Source organism: Taudactylus pleione, unplaced genomic scaffold (assembly GCF_031769625.1).
Source record: "Taudactylus pleione unplaced genomic scaffold, aTauple2 ptg000065l, whole genome shotgun sequence".
Taxonomy (NCBI): Eukaryota; Metazoa; Chordata; class Amphibia; order Anura; family Myobatrachidae; genus Taudactylus; species Taudactylus pleione.
The window spans coordinates 4,893,928-4,916,361 of record NW_028284467.1 but is presented as its reverse complement, the minus strand read 5'-3'; the positions used below and the strand labels follow the sequence as shown (position 1 = coordinate 4,916,361).

Genomic DNA, 22,434 nt, shown 5'->3' with positions numbered 1-22,434 from the left:
ATTGTTTTGTCAACAGCAGCAAGCTGTACCATAATAGTCACAATGAAAACTTACTATCAGAGCATTTCATTGCATACACATCAATGAACGGCTCAAACTCTCCAGGGCCTAAAGGTTTATGGGAGTTCAGATACCCAGCTATTCCCTCAGGGGAAGTTCCATAGGAGCCAACAGTCACATGTCCTGGTCCCTCATTCTCAGCTTCCTCTTCTTCTAGTTCCTCTTCCTCCTCCTGCTCGGCACGAAGAACATCATGAATTCCCAGCAGTAGGCTATAATCCATGATTTTTAAACACACTAGAAACTAAATGAATAGAACATGTCAATTTTATTGTTAAGAATCATAAATATACATTTAAGTTAGAAAGTGAAGTGAATGCATTTGGGAAAAAATAATCAGCACACACCTTCTTCCTAAACAGCTCTGCTCCAATAACCCATCTATAGCTTAAAGAAAGCCATCTTTTTAGAGAGACTGCATTGTTGCAAACAAGCTTTGTAATGCCAATTCCAAAAAAAACATCACGCCTCTCCGCAGAAAGACTTCTAATGAGATCCTAGAAAGGATCTCATTAACTACTTTATAGGCATTATATAAGAAAAAAAATATATAAAGATAAAATGGGAAAAAATTACAACCATTACAAAAATAACTCAACCAACAATATATATCCAAAGTGCACCATGCAATTATAATAAGGATACTGAACAATGGAACTTTAGGAAGTTGGATTTGTATGTGAACCATTTTTCAATAATTATTACATAAATATTTAAGGTGCTAGAGACATGCAATCAAATTCTAACATTGCATTGTACACAATTTTTTCTGTTTCCTTCAATTTAAATTACCATAATACAATCAAAATTGTGTGCGCTCAATAACTGTACAATACTTCACTGCAGTACACAGTAACAGATCTATGAGGTATCATTCTAAATCAGGGGTGGGGAAACTTCTGCCAAGGGTCATTTTAAAATATTTCACATTATCCTCGCGAGCCTGGTGCAGGCCACGCCTCCTCCATGTGACGTCACACGGATGTGGGGCCACAATTGCAGGTGATTACAGCAATGCCAGGAGCATCCTGAGGATGCTCCGGGGAGCTGTAAGGGCAGCGGTGTGACCATCTGAAGCATCCTAAGTACACTCCAGGCTGCACAGATATTGGCTGCAGGGTGCCATTCTAGGCAACCTGCTAGCCAGATGAGGCTAACCAAAAAAGCTCAGAGGGCCAGACCAAATTATTACACGGGACTTATACAGCCACGGGCCTGAGGGTCTCCATCTGTTCTAAATGTTCTTTTTTTTTTTTTTTTTTTAAGACAGCCTAATTTCTAATTAGAGGGCATTCAATTGATACAATTTATACAGACTGTATTATGACACGCCTAAGCAGCACAGCATAGAGTGACTTGAGTGTATCCTTCCGCTTCAGAGTTTCAGGTGTATGGCATCGGAAGCATTAACCTCATTTTCCCCCCCAAAAAAATGCTAGCCTGTCCTTCACCTGCTGTATTATCTCATCTCTCTGCTACCTTCAACATGGATGTACCAATATTACATTGATGCTCCTCATATTCCCTCCCAAAGTCACCACCTCCATTTACATTCCTCAAGTAAACCTGTAAGATGGGGTTTAAGGCTTAAAGTTTACCTTACTCCTGCTTATTACACCCTCACAACTGTCCCTGCTCTACCCACACTAGTTCCTCGTCTCCTAGTGTATACTTTACCCACTAAAGTGTAAATGCTCTCATGAAAAAGGCCTTACCCGTCCCTTTGATTTCACATGTGTATTTGTTTCGTCTTCCTTGAATGGACCTGTTTTATGTATTCTTGTTTCACCACTATCCTTGCCAGAAAAGTGGGAGGTTGTTACAGCAGCAAAGAGGATGACCAACTCAATATTAATCAGTTAACTGGCATGGTCGCATGGAATGCAGAAGCAGGCGGCTGGTCTTTCACAGACATGGTGGCATAGCACGTGACAGCGCCATCTTGCTTCATTTTGTGTTTAAAAAGAGGAACAGATTACTCAAACTGCTCCAGCCCCCAGGCAGTAATGTACCAGTGACAGTTGATTTAACACCTCAGAATGCTGCGCGAACAGCAATCTGGAGAGCATGGGTTATAATAAATGTGCGAAGGGTAAAAACTTTAGTTTCCCCTTGGACCTCTGTTAGGCTGATCGGAGTGCAGATATTAGCTACAGGAGGGGGGATTGAACAATCCTGCATGAGACGCACCCACTGCTCTCTGCATTAAGTGTAGGGGTAATGGGGACTAGTTGTGCCACAATGGCTACCTATGGACACTGTTGGAGGAGTAATGCCACTGAAGATCTATTACCACTAGGGGGTAAGGATCTTGTAAGGATTGTAATGTAATTGAGGATCTACTGCCACTGGAGGAACTATTGCCCTTTGGGGAGGGGGGGGAGGGACATTGTACAATGAGAACATAATGGGCTTCTGAGACCCCTAGGCATGTTTCTATACCTGAAGTGTGTCTTGGATAGCGCTAATTGCATGTAATGCCTTAAATTAGGAAGGGTTTGAATACACATTCCTTCTCGGACCATTTTTCTTAAAAATTCATAATAAAAATGAAAATCATAAAAAAATGTTTGGGTATCCAAGTAATTAAACCACATTGGCGGTCAAAGGATATGGAAAAACGTTTGGCCACCAGCGAAATGAGGTGGATTTTTAATTTGGATACACTTTCGCCTAAAGGCTTAAACCTTGATTTTGAATTGAAATGGTTTTTAGATTAATTTTATATATTTCAATGTTTTTTAAAATTTTCTCATTTTATTAATTATCATATTTCTCTTTTATCTATTTATGATTCCTCTACTGCTGGGAGCGGTGTATAATTGTGTTCCACTGAGGGAGGGATGGACCCTGCCGGAATACTAAGTACGGCATAGCTTTGTAATCAGTGGAACACACTTACATGGATACTTCAAGTTCGCTGAAAAACCCCACAAAGATGGCCGCGATTGGAGCCTGGTATTCACCCCCTAGCATTTCTTTGGTGCAGCAACACAGAGAAAAAATATTGCGCTGTGGAACGCATATAACTTCCGCTTTTCCAGGAAGTTGTAATAGATGGAATGCAAGCAGCTTCCTGTTAAGACCGGAAGTGACGTCATCGTGATGTTTGCCGCGAAAAAAGCGGGAATTGGAGGACCAATAAGAAAATATTGCAGGGGATAAATAGGATCTGTCTTTTAATCAAACTACCTTTGCCTGAGGAAGGATCCTGAGAGGTCCGAAACGCGTTGCAGGAGGTGCAAGTTTGTGAATCAGGAGGAACGTCTTTTGGGATCCTGTTGCCATTTGGACTACTATAAAGTTTTCTGCGGTGGTACCGAGCTAACTTTGGCCCAGGACCCTTTGCTAATTTTTAGCATTAACCCACCGCAGCATCTCCACTTGGTGAGATTTTAACATCTTGGATCCCGATTCCTTCTTTATATCTATGTTATGAATGTTCTTGTTTTTAATCTATTTTTGTCTGAATAAATGATATTTTATTGGATGGGTATTTTATGCATATTTCCCTTCCTAATTTAAGGCATTACATGCAACTAGCGCTATCCAAGACACACTTTTCTGTTTTGTTGTACCCTTTTGAAGTTGGTATTACTTCATCTTCTGCGTGGTTGGGAGCTGCAGAATTGTATCTCTTGCGCAATCTGAGGGTTACTCACCTTTGAAACTTTCTATGTTTCTATACCTCTAATGCAGAGATTCCCAACCTCGGTCCTCAAGGCACACTGACAGTCCTGGTATTAGTGATATCCATGATTGTGCAAAAAACATGCAATTATAAAACTATATTAAGTATCCCACGCAATTTGTTACATTTATCACATATGATTAAAGAAGGTTCACTTCAATGAAATTTCAACTCAGAGCAATGTTGTATCCAAATGGGTTTGATGCCTCTGGTTCAATAAACCAATAACGATGTTAAACAGTCATGATAGTTCCTCCTGAAAGTACAGATTAGATTTCCAAAAGGTCCACTCCAGTGGTAAGTAGTTAATGAGCCACGGCAGTCAGCAGCAGCCATTTGAAAATAAATATTAAAGCAAACAATAGGTCCCGGTATAGTTACCCAGCTCTCTCTTTGCTTGAACGTTTAAAGGTGAGATGCCGGTCCGGAGATAGCGCTGGTCACACTCGTGGCACACCTCCTTGAATGCTTGTGTGTTTCCAAAGAGGACAGTGTTGTTCAATTCAGTCTCACTGCACGTTGGAGAAAGCTCTTGTATCAGAAGCCAGAGTGATCTTGCTGCACGCTGCGGTGGCTCAGCATCAGAGCCGGAGATAGAGCATTCAATGAAGATAGTTTCGCGGACTGGATACAAAGTATCAGTATTCCCTTGAAGCGTTTCTCTGTCATGTGACAGTTTCATCAAAAGGGCAGCATAACAGAGTTTCTATTGTGGTGCCTTATATACCACTCCTTTTTTCTTTTTAGCCAATAGTATTGCTGATTACTTAAATGAGAGCAGATGTATCTTAAAGTCATGCTTTAAAAGCTTATTTAAACCAATTAATTTATATTTCATACACTTATTTTAAAACAAGAAAACATTCAATAAATTAAAATAGTACTAAATAATTACTTATTGTTCTTAGAGTTTATTAATTCACATATTTATAATTTCAGAGACAGATGTGTCAGCACTTTATCAGGGTAATTCAAATCAAATATAAATCACAAAATTCAATTAGAATATAAGAGAGCCCTATGGCTCAACAGACTAAAGCATCATGTTTAACATGCAGGCGTACCGGGTTCAAATCCCACCCAGATACAAAAAAAAAAAATTTGTTTTCAATTGATTAAAAAGAAAAGATTTTCCTTAATTAGATTTCGTATAGAGAGCATGTATATAGTGTACATGTTATCTTCTTTATATCTTTTTGTTATTGCTAATGTACATTTTCGTTACCATTATAACATAATTGCATATAATATTACCATAATGAAAAATAAGTCACATATATATTAGATCTTGAATAATCCTACCAAAAAAACATATATAAAGGCTCTTCGATAAATCGATCGTGACACAGTGCACCATCTACGAATAACCCAATATATGAACTAATGTTTATCATTATAAATTATCACAAGATAGAGAGAGAGTTGAACCAATAATATTAATATAACTTCCAATTAAATATTATTAATTTCTATATTTTCGTTCAGACCTCCAGGTGTAAGAGTCCCTGGAGCAAAAATCCACAAAGCTTCTCTTTTGGACAATAGATTAAACTTATCCCCTCCCCTTTTTGTGGATGGGATATGTTCTACCTCTTGTATTGAGAACACGTTCATGTTACCCCCCATGTTCATATACCACATGGCGAGGCATACTATGCAATATTATTTATTAAGAATGTTCCTTCTATGCTCTGAAAATCTAAAATTCATTGTTCTAATTGTACAACCTACATACTGTTTGCCACACACACAAGAAATTAAATAGATTACATAAATAGATTGACAGTTTATAAAACTTTCTATTGAAAACTTGACCTTCAATGACTAGTAGCAAAATTCACTTATTTTTTGTTTGACAAAATTACAAGTTTTACACGAAGATTTTCCAGATTTATAACAACCATTTGGTATTTTTGATAACCAACTCCCTTTAGTCAGTTATTTGTTCTCCTCTTTCTATCTATCAAAAAAGCTAGGGGATAGGTGATTTCTTAGATTTGAGCCTTTTAAAGACCACCAAAGGATCTTCATCCAAATGTGGAGCCAATATCTTATCCATTTTTAATTGCAAATAGTTTTTCTTTATGATTTTCTTTATTTGATTGGAACAAACATTGAATTTTGAAATAAATTACAAAACTAAAGTAATTTAGAATCCTTCTTTTCATTTTTTAAGGTGTTGGACAGAATCTCAGATCTATTTGTAGCTTCAACTAATCTAAAGGCATAATTTAATATGTTTTCTGGATAGCCTTGTCCTCATAAGGCTATAGTGAGATCTTTTCATTGCTCAAAGAAATCAGCTACATCTGTGCAGTTACGTTTTATTCTTAGATATTGTCCCCTGGGGAGATTGCTTCTCCATTTTATATGATGACAGCTAGAATAGTTTAAGTAATTATTACAATGCACTTCCTTCTTGTATGTCTTAGTACAGATATAATTATCCTTGATCGGGAAGGCAATATCCAACAAATTAATTTGTGTAGGGTGAACAGTATGCGTGAAGGAGTGTTGGAGTTGAGATAAGAAACAAAAGATGCTGATTCCATAACCCCATCCCAAATAATTAACAAATCATCTATATATCTGCCATACAGCACCAAGCTCGCCCCGAATGGACCCCCCCACACACATTGCGCCTCAAGGAGTCCCATGTATAGGATTGCAAAACTCGGGGCGAACTTGGTGCCCATGGCAGTACCATGTGTCTGTAAATAATACTGTGAGTCAAAAGAAAAATAATTATGTGTCAAAATAAATTGAATGGAATCCAAAATAAACTCACAACGTCTCTCCCCCAAGTCCAAATCAATACTCATGAAGTGGCGACTGGCTCTCACCCCATTATGTGGAATGTTCGTGTATAACGACTCCACATCACAAGTCATTAACACGTAGCCATCTCGCCACCTTACCTCACCCACTTGTTGTAAAAAGCGAGTGGTGTCTCCGATATAGAACCTGAGGGAGAGAATGTGTGCCTGTAAAACAAACAAAAAACAAAAAATGCACAAATGCAGACAAATTTGTGGTAAGGGACCCAACACCAGAAACAATAGGACGACCAGGAGGTGAAGAAAGGGACTTGTGTATTTTGGGTAGGTGGTAATATGTGGGGATAACCGGATAGGATGAAAAGAAAAATGTAATTCATCCTTAGAGATAGCCCCCCTCGATCAGGGCCTCATGTAAAAGTGCCTTAAGTTCCTCTAGATAATTTTTAGTAGGATCCTAGGGGAGTTTCTTATGGCATTTCAAGTCATACAATAATCTATGTGCTTCTCTGCCCTTATCTGCTGCTTTAATAGTTTTGTCATTTTTTTAAAGCTTTTAATGCCTTTCTTTCATTGATATTTAAGTTATCCAATCTCAAATTATTATTCTTATTTTTTCCAGACAGTTTCCTTATATCCACTAGAGTAGATGTGTAGAAAGATTCTATACAGACACACTTAAATTGGGTAGGATAAAATTCAGATTTTTTTCTGAAGGTCTTCAGATCATAATTTTTTTCCAATTCCTTATCTTTTAGATTACTTTCAGCTGACAGTTCTTCCAAAATTAGAAGAGCATTTTCATCCTCTGTATTTAGTATCACTGGTGTCCCAACAATCCCTTTCTTTTTGAGTGATTTATTAAGGAAATATATTTTCTGACACAAATCTCTAGTATATTTGTTCAATGCTACAAATAGATCAAAGATCTGGATTTGAAGCTGGAGCATATTTAAGACCTTTAGGAAGTATGGAATTTTCATGTTCTGTCAATATACGTGAAGACAATTTATATATACCTTTGTTTATCTTTCTTTTAAGATTTTGGATCGATTTCTTTTGGCCTCCTATCTACAGCCCCTAAATCTTCTTCTCTTGCCCTTTTGGGCAAGTGGGTACTTAAGATCTCGTATCTGTTTACGTATTTGTCTGGATCTTGGCCCCGTCTTAAAAAATCAGTTACCTTGCAAAAAGTCTTTCCTCATCTTCCCTATCATTTCTAATCTTCTGTTTCGGTTTGGCTCCCTTAAAGTCATATTGATCAAAGTTACTAGATATTTTCCTATATGGACTTCTAGGTCTCCAAGGGGTCAAAGGAATAGTTTCTCTGCTATCCTTAGATTATTTTCCATCAACAGTAATGTTTGGGAATCATTCTTATATTCCTTATATGGTCCTTTTTTTCTCTCTTGATTTTTGCCATTGTGATTCAAATTTATTTGATCTCCATTTAGCCTCAGGCAATTGGAACCTTCTATTATATGTTCTCACTTTGTTATTGTCATAATCCCTACTGTCTCTAGCAAGTTTATTCTTATTTGAGACTAGGAATTTTTCATGATCTTCAATTTTCTTATTTGATACTAAATCTCTCTTTAAATTCTCTATCATTTTCAAATGGTTTTAATGAGTTCTGTATCTCATCAATCTCTTGTGCTAGATTCTCAATTATTTGTTCTCTATATACAATCAATAACTTAATTAGTGAAAATGAACAATCATCCAGAACCTTTTTCCATTTCTTGGTCATTTCTGGATCATTCTGAAAAGGTTTAATCGATTGTCCTAAAGAGAAGCTTTTTAGATTTTTGCTCCAGGAACTCTTACACCTGGAGGTCTGAACGAAAATATAGATATTAATAATATTTAATTGGAAGTTTTATTAGGATTATTGGTTCAACTCTCTCTCTATCTTGTGATAATTTATAATGATAAACATTAGTTCATATATTGGGTTATTCGTAGATGGTGCACTGTGTCACGATCGATTAATCGAAGAGCCTATATATATATATATATATATATATTCGTTCATTTTTGGTAGGATTATTATTCAAGATCTAATATATATGAAATTTTTTATTATGGTAATATTATATTCAATCATGTTATAATGGTAACGAAAATTTACTTTAGCAATAACAATAAAAATATATAAAGATGAAGATAACATGTATACTATATACATGCTCTCTAAACGACATATCTAACTAAGGAAAATCTTTTCTTCTTAATACATTGAAAACAAAATATTTTTTTCCAATCCAGGTGGGATTTGAACCCGGGACGCCTGCATGTTAAACATGATGCTTTAGTCTGTTGAGCCATAGAGCTCTCTTATATTCTAATTGAATTTTGTGATATATTTGATGTGAATTACCCTGATAAAGTGGTGACGCATCTATGTCTCTGAAATTATAAATATGTGAATTGATAAACTCTTTAAGAACGATACATAATATATTTAGTACTATTTTAATTTATTGAATGTTTCCTTGTTTTAAAATAAGTTTGAAATATAAAAGAATTTGTTTAAATAAGCTTTTAAAGCATTACTTTAAGATACATCTGTTCCAATTTAAGTAATCAGCAATACTATTGGCTAAAAAGAAAAAAGGAGTGGTATATAAGGCACCACAATAGAAACTCTGTTATGCTGCCCTTTTGATGAAACTGTCACATGACAGAGAAACACGTCAAGGGAATACTGATACTTTGTATCCAGTCCGCGCAACTATCTTCATTGAATGCTCTATCTCCGGCTCTGATGCTGAGCCACTGCAGCGTGCAGCGAGACCACTCTGGCTTCTGATACAAGAGCTTTCTCCAATGTGCAGTGAGACTGCACTGAACACTGTCCTCTTCGGAAACACACAAGCATACAAGGAGGTGTGCCATGAGTGTGACCAGCGCCATCTCCGGACCGTCATCTCTCCTTAAAACCTTCAAGCAAAGAGAGCTGGGTAACTATACCGCTACCTATTGTTTTCCTTTAATATTTATTTTCAACTGGCTGCTGCTGACTGCTGTACAGACCGTGGCTCATTAACTAATTACCACTGGAGTGGAACTTAAAATATAATCTGTACTCTCAGGAGGAGCCATCATGACTTTTTAACATCATTATTGGTTTATTGAACCAGAGGCATCAAACCCATTTGGATACAACATTCCTCTCTGTTGAAATTTCTTTGAAGTGAACTTTCTTTGATCAGATGTTCTAAATGTAACAAATTGCGTGGGATACTTAATATAGTTTTATAATTGCTGGTCTTTTACATGTTGTTTACTTGATCTCTCTCTCTTATATATATATATATTTTATCGGATCTTGAAGTCTACATTTAAGCGCTCCCTAAGAGGTGAACCATGTGTTGATTTACCGCTGATATTTTGTATCCTTTATAGATTTGTAAATACAGCCAATATGCTTGGACACAGTTCATTACACAAAATGTAGTGTCTGAACCAAAGTGCGTCCCAAACAGTATCCTTGCTTGTAAAGCATTCTCGTTCCTGTGACACAGATCTAACACCTTACAAGACTAGAAGGGACAGATACTGCACACAAAGTAACATCTTGTTCTAAGAACTACATGATCTCTGGAAGCATAAAATTAGCCACAAAGCATGGTGAGGGGGAGACTATGGGCAAGAGCAACGTTTTTTTATAAAAACTTTGAACAAAGTTACTTAATTGTAAAAATTATTTTTTGCTTAGTTAATTTTGTTTTTTGTTAGTTCTATCAACTGTAAAGAATGTAAACTTTACAAAATAAGGGGGATATTTATCAAAGCTTGGAGAGTTAAAATGGAGATAAATTATCCAATCAAGCTTGTAACAGTCACCTTACAGGCTGTGTTTAACAAATTAGTTAGGATCTGATTGGTTGGTACTTGGTCCATCCACTTTCTTTCTCTCCCCAAGCTTTGATAAATCTCCCTCTAAATTTCAAAATCAGGATTTACTTACCAATAAATCCCTTTCTCTAATTCCATAAGGGAATCTTCTTTAGAGATGTAGTTGGCTCCTCCCCTTCTATACTACAGCCGACCACTGTTTAGATTAGTGTCAGAGAGGAGCCGGGTGCTTTTTAGGGCCATCTCCAGCCTTTTTTCTTTTGTTTTGCTGCTGCTATCAATACTTCAGCAGGCAGACTGCAAGCTGCCACAATCTGCCTGCTCTGTGGGAGCCTCCGGAGGGACTCACCACAGCTTACTGCGGCTAGTGTCCGGGTCCCTGGCCACATGTCATCGGACACTGCGCGCACCGGATGGCTGAGCAATGGTAAGTTTGCCATTCTCTTTGATTAGCAATGGGGATGGCTATTTGCCTTAAAGGACGTGTTTGCTCCCAGCCCAGATAGGGCGCACCCCAGAATAGCAGCCGCCACCCGTTAAGACTGCGCGCATGGCCATTGCGGTGCTTACTTAGAGCCCTTCTGTATGCAAGGCCACTCACTGCTGTAAGCGGCCAGCTTAGCATGCAACAGGCTCCAATAATAAAGGATCTTTGCATATCTCCCTTCTACTAGAATCACATTTACAAACTGCGCACTGGGTGCTAGTTAAATGCATTTCACTATGCACAAAACATTTAAATAAATGCTCCCGTGTCAGCTACAGTGCTGATAGCAAAACGCACAGTCAATATGGTCGCTGTCTGAGACAGAGCTGGGACTGTCAAAAGTTAAAGCAGCACTGCTGCTAGTTACTCCGGGCTGTGTGTACGCAGAGCTTTGCTCCAGGGCTAGCTCAGCCTCAGAATGGCAAGTACAGGGGCTGGCGTCAGGGCATAGCAGTGGCATTGCAACTCCCGCACCACTGCTCGGATGGACCGGAGGGGGCTCAAAACACTCCCTATGGACCTGGCCATACCAGATGCCCAATAGTAGGTGAAGTGCCAGGCTCCACTCTCCACCACTCTATACCCCATTGTATGAACTCCAGTGTACCCTAGGGGATGAAGGAGAAACGACACTAACTTGTTTGACATGGACTATAGAGTTCACCATAAATAAGTTTACAATTTACTAGTATAGAATATATATTTGATGAAGTATTGCATTAACGGAACACACAGAATCAACAGATCTAGCCTGTATAAAGCTGGGTACACACTCGTTCTAAAGCGCTGTCGCTGGGTACATATATCATGTACACCTCATTCACAACTCAAGACTGAACTGCAGGGTGGCAATCGGCTTTAAAAAAAAAAAAACTTAGGGTTCACCCAACGGAAATTACTTTTTCATTAGAGTACATCGCTACCCGGAGTTCTACAGGATAACGGGCAGATTCAGAGATTGATGCTTCTTACAAAACCGATGTGTCTGAAAAAGCCGTAAAAGGGGCTCCTATGTAAAGAGACTCCCATTGTCGCCTTCTCTGAAGAAGCAGCCACTGGATCAACTGCGAGACCATCGGACATCTGAATAGACCTTAGGTTACTCAGGATGTCCGGTAAAATTAACAAGCAGTGCTATTTCACCGGACATCCTGAAATGTGTGCAACTGAATCTGTATACGAAGTGCAAAGGAACTTGGCGCAAAAAAAATTCTGCGGCCACTGCATCGTAGCAATTGGTATACAAATTCAGACAGTGGCACACAGCAAGAAAATGTACACCAGACACGAGGAAAATGTATGCAGTTGCACAAAGATATAAAAGTGTTGCATATTACATTAATTAGTGCAGTTTTGTGAAGCCGTCCGTCACATATGTTTGCATTTCGGGCCAAAAATACCAGGTCCCAAGCCAAGTGGCATGGGACCTGGTGAACTGAGAAGGGCTGTTTGGCGCGACTGCAGTAATAGTGTATGAGGAAACATCTGTACATGTTTACTCATGCACACTAATGTCCCTTTAGTTTCTAAAAAAAAAAAAAAAAAAAAAACCAACCCAAATGTTTAGTTCTCTTTACTGGTTTAGCTTATTTTGTATCTTAAGCAAGATACAAAATAAGCTAAACCAGTAAAGAGTACTAAACATTTGGGTTGTGTGTGTGTTTTTTTTTTTTTTTTTTTAATACAACTGTAAAGCACTGAGTCCTATTGGGAGAAGAGTACTATATAAATCACTTTATCATAAAATGCATGATGTTCATCTACCTCAACATCCCGCTTCAGCTTCTCCATGAAGACTTTCTTTTGTTCCTCGTCAACATACACTTTCTGGCTCAGGTTTAGAAAATCCATGTCTTTTAAAGTAGGAAGTTCTTTTATCTTTAGTAAAAAGAAAAAAAATCAAATTTCAAACAAGAAAATTACATATTAAAAAGGAATAAAAATAAATATAAACGTATAAAAACCACAGGTCAAATTGATTTGGGTAAAACTGAAGAAGGAATGCTGCATTACCAACAAGGGAAATATTTACACAAGACTGCCCCCTATCAGTAGTCATTTTTATTCCCAGGGCCTCTCCATTTCACTCACAGCCTGAAAGAAAATTTGGGGGAGAACATAGATGAGTGGAGAGGGGTGGGGAGTATGAGCAGGAGTACCAGTCACAAATTGCAATCAAGACATTGTGGCTTTGGTCCTCCCGATTACAGCCTCACCAAAACCAATTAAATATAGTTCACTTTGTTTATTTGCCAGATATGTATTTACAGAACAAGAAAAGCTCTGGGAAAAAAAGTTTCATGTAGTAGGGAAAGGGGCCACTTTAGCACTTTGGGAATCTTTTTTTGTAAAGATGGTTTTCCAGTTTGTTAAGGTCATATACTTGGATGGTAAGACTGTAGGTCTGACTAACATGCACCATAGACTTCGCAGTACTCATAATGGTCTAAAATGTTCATATGTAATTGAATCTGAGTGTCATACTTTGAATTGATAAAAGCCTTTACCTTAGCACAATACATTCAAGGGAACTGTACATAAGAGTAAGATTAAATATGGAAGTATTAGCTCCACTTTCAGTAAATGTATCCTCCAGGCAGGTTTATTCATCCATAATTCTAGGACATGACAGACAATGTTATTCAGAGAAATATTTTCTTGCACACCGCAGATGGCAGAGTAATATTGCTGAAGGGCACTGCAGACGATCTTTCTTAGTCATTTAGTAGAAACCACCAAAAACAGTGAATAAAAACTTAAGCTAAACAACAAACCTTTGGGAATGTTATATTCTAAGTGGCAGAGAGCACCGCTAAAACAAGAGGAACGAGTGCGGCTCAGAGTTGAGGATGAACAGCAAAGAGACGCGTTTCCAGAGAGCATTTAAATATTTGAAGGCTATGGAAGTTTCTGATCATAGTAATGTGGAAGGCACAGTAAGCCAGTTTAGGGATGTGTAGAGTTGCGCAGAGAGATTAAGACAAATCTTGGCGCGGTATTCAAAGTGGATTGAAGTTGAGGAAAGTGCTAGATAGGAGGTTGCAGCAGCCATAGCTTTAAAAGATGAGAGAATGGGAGAGAGTTCAGGTAGCATCTTGGATAAAGTATGTTCTGATTATTTCGATGGTGGATGCGGCAGGCCTGAGAAAAAAAGAACGTATAATGTGGCATTGCCTGTGACAACAAAGCAGCGGACTCAGGGAATGTACTGATCCTGACAGTAAGGGAGATTTGATGGGAGGGGCTCAGTGTAGATATGTTCCGATTTGTATACGTTAAGCTTTATGTAGAGCTGGGACATAGAGAGTTGATTACACAACATAGTATAGAAGGGGAGTAGTGGTAAATGTGAGTGCCAGCCATATATAGGTAGTACTGGAGGCTGAGTGGGAAAATTAGTTCCCCAAGAGAAGAGATGTGCAGTGAGAAAAGCAGAGCAGCATGTTTACAGCTATACTGCAGTCAGCATTAAAATGATTTAAATTAGCATTTTAACGGTATTGACATTGTGGTGGTTGTGCAATTATGGTGCCAACAAGAACATTTTCTGCAATGTTACTGTCGACATTATGACCGCATACCAGAAAAGACAACCAGTACCACATAAGATAGTTGCAGATGGGGCTGACCCATGAGAGACACTAAAGGAGCGCTTTAATGGGTTGGAAGTGAACCAGGAAAGAACTGTCACAGGGGCTAATAGAGTGAAGTATGTACAGGTGAAGAACATGATCAACAGTTTCAAAAACAATAGAGGACGAGCATGGAGAAGTGACCAGTGATCCAATGAATGCAGTTGCAATGGAATGTTGGTGGCAAAAGTCTGGTTGTAGAGAATTGAGTTATGGTGCGTACACATGGTAAGATAAAATGCACGATATGATAGTTATCGCTCATATGCATTCTTAGGTGCCTACAACCCACCAACGACCTGCGATGCGCGCCAAATGGCCGTCGGTGGTGTGCTGGATGATCGATATCGAACATCCAGCACTACGGGAAGGTGCAGGTCGATCAGTCAGCGGCATAGTTATCGCTGACTGATCGTAACATATGTACGCACTATTACAGTATATAAAGAAAGATAGCACCTTGTGTACAACTACCTCAGTTTGTAGGACAAGGAGAGCAAAAAAAGACTGGGTTGAAAGAAGGTTTCTTTAGTATTGGTGAGATGAGCACATTTAAAAGGAGAGTGAGAATTTGCCAGTGGAAAGAAACAGAAATTAGCTAGAGATTGGCAAGTTGTAGAATAAGAGGAGAATAGTGCAGACACTTCATCCTGTGTTACTGGAGAGAATGAACAGAGGGTGGCCAGGGGAGTGTAGAAGCAGGTGGGTTGTGTGGAAATTGGCATGATGAAATATTCTGTCTAATGAGGTTTTTGAAGTGAGGAAAAACCACGGCGGTGAAGGATGGGCAGAGAAGTGATCTGAAGGTGGCAAGGAAGACATCAGGGTTAGAATACTGGGGGGAAAATGGTGGAGAGATGTTTGTTTGACAAGTGACTAGGAAGTCTCGCATGACAGGAAACATTTATAGTGGAGGAAGCCTGCTCCATTGAGAGATTTCCTCCAGTGCACTGAGCAGTGTGGTAGCACTTTTGGAGGTGGTAGGTCTATTTGGTGTGCCATGGTTGAGATTTGGATCACCTTGGTGTTATGTTACAATTATAATAATGCTACTAGTAGATATTTTATAGAAAATCAGCTTTTACTTTAGGATCAGTGTTATTTATCTGCCGTAATAAAGAAACCTTTGTATACAAAAGGTCAATATACCTTTACAGATTGAACAGAGTGTTTGAGTATTCTGTCATCGTAGATTATCACTAACTCTAAAGCTGGGTACACTACACACACAAAGATTTTCTGCCCAACCATCTAACTAGTTGATTGGTTGGAATGAAAATCTGGTAAAGTATGGGAGTAACTGATGATCAGCAATTTGCTCCTAAATGCCAGTAAACAGATGAAAATGGACGTCAGACAAGTTTGTGAAATGTTTGAACAATTTGTTCAAACAACAGTTTTTGTCTATTTTCCGGCGTTTGGGAGCAAATTGCTGATTATCATTTACTCCCATATGTTACCATATTTTCATTCCAACCAATCAACTAGTTGGATGGTTGGACAGAAAATCTTTACGTGTGTATCCAGCTTAAGAGTGCATGCTTTTCTGCTTTGTAACCATCTATTTAAGGCTTGTAAACACTTACTGTTGGACTCTTCAATGGAAAAAGGGAGCAGCCACACCAGAATTTTATTTTTTTCTAAATATGGTGAATGTTACTTACAGAAAGGTTATATTTATATGACCTAACCCTTTTTGCCCTAAGTGGTGGGGTTTGACAGGGCAGATACAGCCACATTAATCAGTATGGAATCAGAGGGCAGCAGACATCTAGTTACTAAACTAGAAGATTTTCCTTAGGGAGGGAGAAAAAAAAAAAAAAGAAGTAAATTATGTAATGTTAAAATTATTTATAGCAGGTTGCCACTGCTCTTTCTGGGAGCTTTATTTTTAATGACAACCAAATACGGTCTTTCAGACATCCATGGGATTTACTTTATGTGGCAAGAAATGACAAGCAAATATTATGCTCAGAAGGAAGAGCCCTGGCTAACACACTACAATTTAAGTCCAGCAATGCTTTAAACATGAATACGATCTGCAAAAAATGTACCTTGTATAAGAGAAAAATCGCAACATGCATGTTTTAGGTCACTATTCTTCTATGAAGGCTATACAGAAAAATAAAGGAGTTGAACGCTGCATTAAATGCTAGCAGGATGGGAGAACAGCTCATTAGACGTCACCCTCCCCAGCACTCACTTCTTTAAAGTGCTCACGGCAGAATGTTGCCAAAACCAGTGTGGAGCATTTAAATCCACTTATGTAACTTCCTCTAGTCTGCTCTATGATACTTTCAGATCGAACATGCCCTCAATGATGGTATGCCTAGTCCTGCTATTTGTATTAATTACAGACTGTTTGTTTTAAAAGACCCACATGCAGTTATAAAAATCTCACTCCTGACTTTTAAGACCTGGAAAACATGCGCTGCTAGCATTCCATGAGGACTGGATTTGATAACACTGCTTTAGAAGACACATACAAACCTGTAAAAGCATATAATACATATGCTTAATACTTATATTAACAAATACAGAGAAAGTGCAAGAAAAAAAAAAAAAAGTTAACCACACTTAACATGTTCAGACAGAATGAAAAAATCAGAGTTGCTGATTACCTCTGCGGGCCCTTATGATTAAGGTGCACTGCAAGCGCACTTTTTTTGGGCTATTTTACAGCTGTTCAGTAATTGGCCATGCCACCTGAAGGACTAAAACTATGGAGGCAGTTCTAACAATAGAAGGTACTTGAAAAAACCATAATGGTGAGATCATTTCATCTTATGCACTATACACTGAAGTGCCAAAAGTCATGGGATAGATGCCTAGTATTGTGTAGGAGCCCCTCTAGCCTGGCGAAGTGCAGTAACTTTACGTGGCATTGATTCCACAACTGGATGTTAGACTTCTTGAAAGATGTTGAGCCATGCAGTTTTGAAGTTTCCCACAGCTCCCTGATATTTGTAAGTGCAGGATCTTGGCTGCGAATGGACCTCTTCAGCACATCCCATAAATGCTTGTTCACGTCGGGCAAAAGTGGTGGCCATCCATTCATTGGAACTCTCCAGAAAGGTCCTCGAACCAATTTTGGACTACTTTGAACCGATGCCACTGTGCATTATCCTGCTGAAATATTCCATCGTTGTGGTAGTACATGAAGTCAACGAAGGGCTGCAAATGATAATCAAGCAAGGCAACGTTGTGGGTATTGGTCAATGACGTGTTCAGACGGACCAGCAAACCTTACCCATGACATGTGATCACACCCCACACAGTTACGGGAACCACTACCAGCCTGCATGGTGCCTTGTTGACAACTGGGAACCATGCCACACAGAACTCTACCATCAGCCTGGAACAGGGACTCATCAGACCACGCCATATCTTGCTAGTCCTCCAGAGTCCAATTAGCACGGTGTCCGGTGTCAGTGTTAACGGGGGCACGCTGATGGGTCTTCTGCTCCCATATCCCATGGAACCTAAAGAATGCTGCACTGACCTACTGGATGTGTGTGGTACCTTCTGCATTAAACGTGTATGTGATTTGAGCTAGTGTAGTTTATCTAGTATCAGACAATTTTGGCCAGGCGACATTGGTCACGATTACCATAAGGTATTCCTGGTACACACCTGACACTGTAGATTGTGGCATGATAGTGTGTGCTTTACGGATGGGACATTTCATTCTGAAGTTGTGCGGACTTTCAGCATTCCTCAATCGAACTCCCAATAATTCATGTCATGTAGCTGGTGTTCAAACTGACTCATGAGATGTCAGATTACAACTGACGCAGGTCTGAGCATTTCAAAGACATTACAGTACGGTGACACCCCCTACCATTACATACTGCTATCCCATGACTTTTGGCACTTGAGTCTAAAGGGGTACAAAAATTCTTCAATTTGCAAGTCAAGTTGCCAGTTTGCGGAATGGCAGGATTCATATGCAATTAGCCACACACCTGGGGAATCAAATTGCACTAATCAGGTATTAGCCCAAACTGATTAATGAAAAGCTGTTTGCACCCATACAAATTCCAGGTTAGCCAATTTTTTAAATAAACATTACTTGAAAAGTTTCCCATTTTATTCCCAAATTCCTGTGGAGTTTATTCTTAACCACTCACTACATTTACTACAGGTTTCTATTGTGAGGACTAAGTTTTCAATTACTTTAACATTCATTAGGGACTGGAATGGAACGAAAACACACTGCAATACAAATCTAATGCAAAAACAGTTGGTGTTTAACATTTACTTATGCTTAACTTGCATTAGATAAGCACTGGCATTTAAAGCAGTATTAAAGATATCCAAGAAAAGAAGTTTATAGACCCAAAACGGAATTTTACGTTGAAGCCAAGTCTAAGTTTACGGTTTAAAGAGTACACAACAATGCTACCTTAAATTTCTCAGCTCTCATGATTATGTACCAAAAGAAAATTAAAAGAGAAAGGCAAAAAATGCAAGAAACTAATGAATTATAAGGCAGCGGACGGGATGGGGATGAGACATGAGATCTACTTATTTTTACCTTTTCTTTATCACTTGCTTCACGAGAAACTAAAGAGCCCTGGGGAAAAAAACAATATACAACATACAACCATTAAAAAAACTGCAACATTTCCTATTATCAGACATACCACTCATGGCAGCAATTCTAGATAGAAATCAATGCAGCCTGCACTCATTTTTCACAACAAGTGCAACACAAATATAATATCAAAATATAATCTGAACAAACTAAGAAAAGGTTTAAAATGACAAAATGAATGCAATGGTGGTGGACAGGTTGTAAGTATTCTGAGTGACACAAATGTCTGGTGTTCCCTTGTGTCATAGAGCCGAATCCAATTAGCCGTGAAAAGTGGCGTCTGGTGAAAAGCGGCATGAATTTGCCTAATTCGCCTGTTTTGCAGCCATGTTTTCTTCATGCGCGTCCCCGTTTTTTGCCCTAGTCAATTGAAAATCAGGCAAAAACACAGATAGACGAATGTTTAACAAAGCGAAAAGGACATCTTTTTGGGGGGAAATCAGTCTATATCCCATAAAAAGTTTGTGACCCTAGGAATCAATATAGAATAGTAGTAGTACCCATAATAAAAAGGTATTTAGTGAACTTATTTTGAGGCAAAGGGCTGTTATATGCATATTTGCATATGTGTGGAAAAATGATAGAAAATGTTTAAGAAAAATAAGTACTGTAGTTAAATTTGGGGTACATGAAATGGGTACTAGTGTATTTTCAGGTCTCTAAAATAAAGATTTAAAAAAACCCTTAAAAATACACTTGCTTCAGCCTCCTGCAATCTCCTAAACACCTGTCTCATCCATATAGCCCACCCAAAAAAACCAGGCCCCCACTTTATACCCATTTCCCAACACTTTTTACATTTACTTGTCATTTTTGGGGTGTTAAAAAAAACTATTAGTTGGGGGGGTGGGGGCAAGGGTCCAAAGGGTTCTGGATCAAACCAACATTTGCACCCTAAAATAGCGATTTTGCACTTCCAATTCGCCTGCCTATATGTGAAGAAACTTTTTTGCCTACTTTTCCATGTAAAGTTTTTGCGTACGTGAAAACTTCCTGTGATTGAATACGGAGAAAGGTAGAACAAAGACGAAGATTGCAAAATCGCCGAAAACTTTTTGCGGCTAATTGAATTCGGGCCATAGATGTTATATAACCATATTAGTGCTGGGCACTGGCACTGCAATGTGGGGTAGCAGACATGCTCACCTTAAGATCATACTTTTTGTGAACAGTAAGTCTGTGGCTGAACATATTTCTCATTACCAGCATATAAAAGTCTTCATTGTCTACACTCAAACGATACATCCCCAAAAACTGAGGCAACAGTGTGCTACCATGACATTTCACAATGTGCTAAGGGAAACAGAAAAACAAAGTTAGGAAACATCAGTTACCATGTTGCAAACTTAATTCAAGTAAAACCATTACTTATATTTGACCCCATGAGAAAGACTAAATGCGTTGGGTCTCCCTGGGACATAGACCCATTTGATTTTCCACTACCTTAAGCTGCATACACACTGGACAATGTGTCCAATGAGCTACAGTCAGCGGCGGGCCCGGCATCGGCAAGTGCATACACACTTGCCGATGGCGCCCACCTCCAGCGCCATTACAGCTCATTTTGGGTACTTAACGAAGGACATCTTGTACTAGCAATTATTCTTTAACAATCTTAAAAGTAATATTGGAAGTTATATTGAAGTCCATTTAAGACATTCACTATTAAGCCTAAAGCTGGGTACAGCTGAATCAATGTCGCTAGTTTTAAACTTTGTTGCCCAATATTTTTTTTTTCACCCCCCAAAAAAAAGTACATTTTTTGGGGTGTCCTGAGGATTTTTTTTTTTTTTTTTTTTTTGGGACAGATTACTTTTAGGGGACATTAAAAAGGCTGCAGCCTATTTTCTTTATTCTGCACCCCAAAACCCAAATTCTGCACTTTCTTTCGCCATGTATTACATGGAGAAAAGTTATCCCCGTTTTTTTTTTACAAAGACTGTTCGCACCGGCGATAAGTCTTTGAAAATGAATATGGGGATAATTGAAACAGGTGAAAATGACGCAGTCATCGGCAATAAATTATGGCCGATAACGGACTTTTCGCCCCATACTGAATATGGCCCTTAGGGACAGAAGTTTAAAAAATCTCTAAAGTGCATCGCAGCGACACTAATCATTTTTATATGGTCATCCCCTCTATACTCGCAGATAACCGCCGAACCTGCGAATTACATCCCCAGGGTATCTTAGGAGCCTCTTACATATTTGAAAGCCTCCTCCTGAGAAATGGACACATGCACTGTGTGACAGTTTCTGTGCACTGCGGGAGGGGTATCGTAAGGGAGATATATAATATATAATATTTTTTTTTTCCTGAAGAGGATGCCCCAAAAAATAAAAAAATGTGTACTGCATACAGCCCTAGATATTTAAATTACAAGATTTAAAGTTTACGATCTAAATAATTGTCAGTATTAGAGAACATTTTAAAGATGAAAACATTAGATTCACTCTAACAGGTATGTAGGCCTGAAAAAAGTATTACAGAGTCTAATATAGATAACAGTGTTTATATGTAACTAAATCTGTCCGTCATGCTTGCTCACTCCCCTGCAGCAGATTGCCATGTTAGGAGACAAGTTCTCTAACTAAAAAGGCAGAACTTGCATGGAAGCTTTGCAAGAAATATACTGTTAATTTATACATCAAAGCAGCGCCAGTGAGGTTATTAATGGTTGGATTCTAAGCTTTTTGACCTGTACAATATCCTATGTTTCAGTGTTCTGTAACAGGGAAGGAAGAACTGCAGCCGAATGCCTGACTAACACTGAACAATATATTTCATACTCCATGGTTCCTTTCTGCAAGATTCCTATTTTGGTGTTTAGTGGCCATGTATTGCTCTGAAAGGAAACCTACATGACCTTAATTAAAGAAAGTTAACTAAGAATTTTTATACCTTGTAAAAGGTAAACAAGGTATAAAAATTGTAAAAGACTTTGCAAATACAGGGGACACATTTCAGATGAACTGGTCACATAGAATTTTCACCTAAAAGTATAATCCATGTACGGCTTGCTGGGTGGCCTGAATTATGCATGCTATATTCACAACAATGTGGCAAATAGACAGCGTTATGAGGCAACCAAGCTTACTTGGTGGTAGTCAGATAGGATACTGTGCATGTTGGCAACATCTTCACTGGATATTTCTTTAACTGCCAAAGTCTTGTCATAGGACAGGAGAAATCTTCCATCGTGAGCTTCATTTTCAGGATAAGGGGAACTACGTGTCAGGGAAACCTAAGGGGGGAAAAAAAAAAAAGACAAACATGGTTTATCATCATGTTGGGGCATCTATAAGTATGGGCTTAGCATTCAGCCTAA

At 38.6% G+C, this 22,434-nt stretch overlaps 1 protein-coding gene across 1 annotated transcript in view; it reads right to left on the bottom strand.

Annotated features, from left to right (window-relative positions):
- PIP4K2C (phosphatidylinositol-5-phosphate 4-kinase type 2 gamma) overlaps positions 1–22,434 on the bottom strand; it is a 42,326-nt gene that overhangs the window by 5,317 nt on the left and 14,575 nt on the right. The window contains exons 4-8 of the mRNA XM_088465905.1: positions 22,204–22,350; positions 20,252–20,398; positions 19,046–19,084; positions 12,641–12,754; positions 55–304 (exon numbers count right to left, since the gene is read on the bottom strand). Of these exons, the coding sequence (XP_088322031.1) occupies positions 55–304; positions 12,641–12,754; positions 19,046–19,084; positions 20,252–20,398; positions 22,204–22,350 (697 nt within the window). The remainder of the gene's footprint in view (positions 1–54; positions 305–12,640; positions 12,755–19,045; positions 19,085–20,251; positions 20,399–22,203; positions 22,351–22,434) is intronic.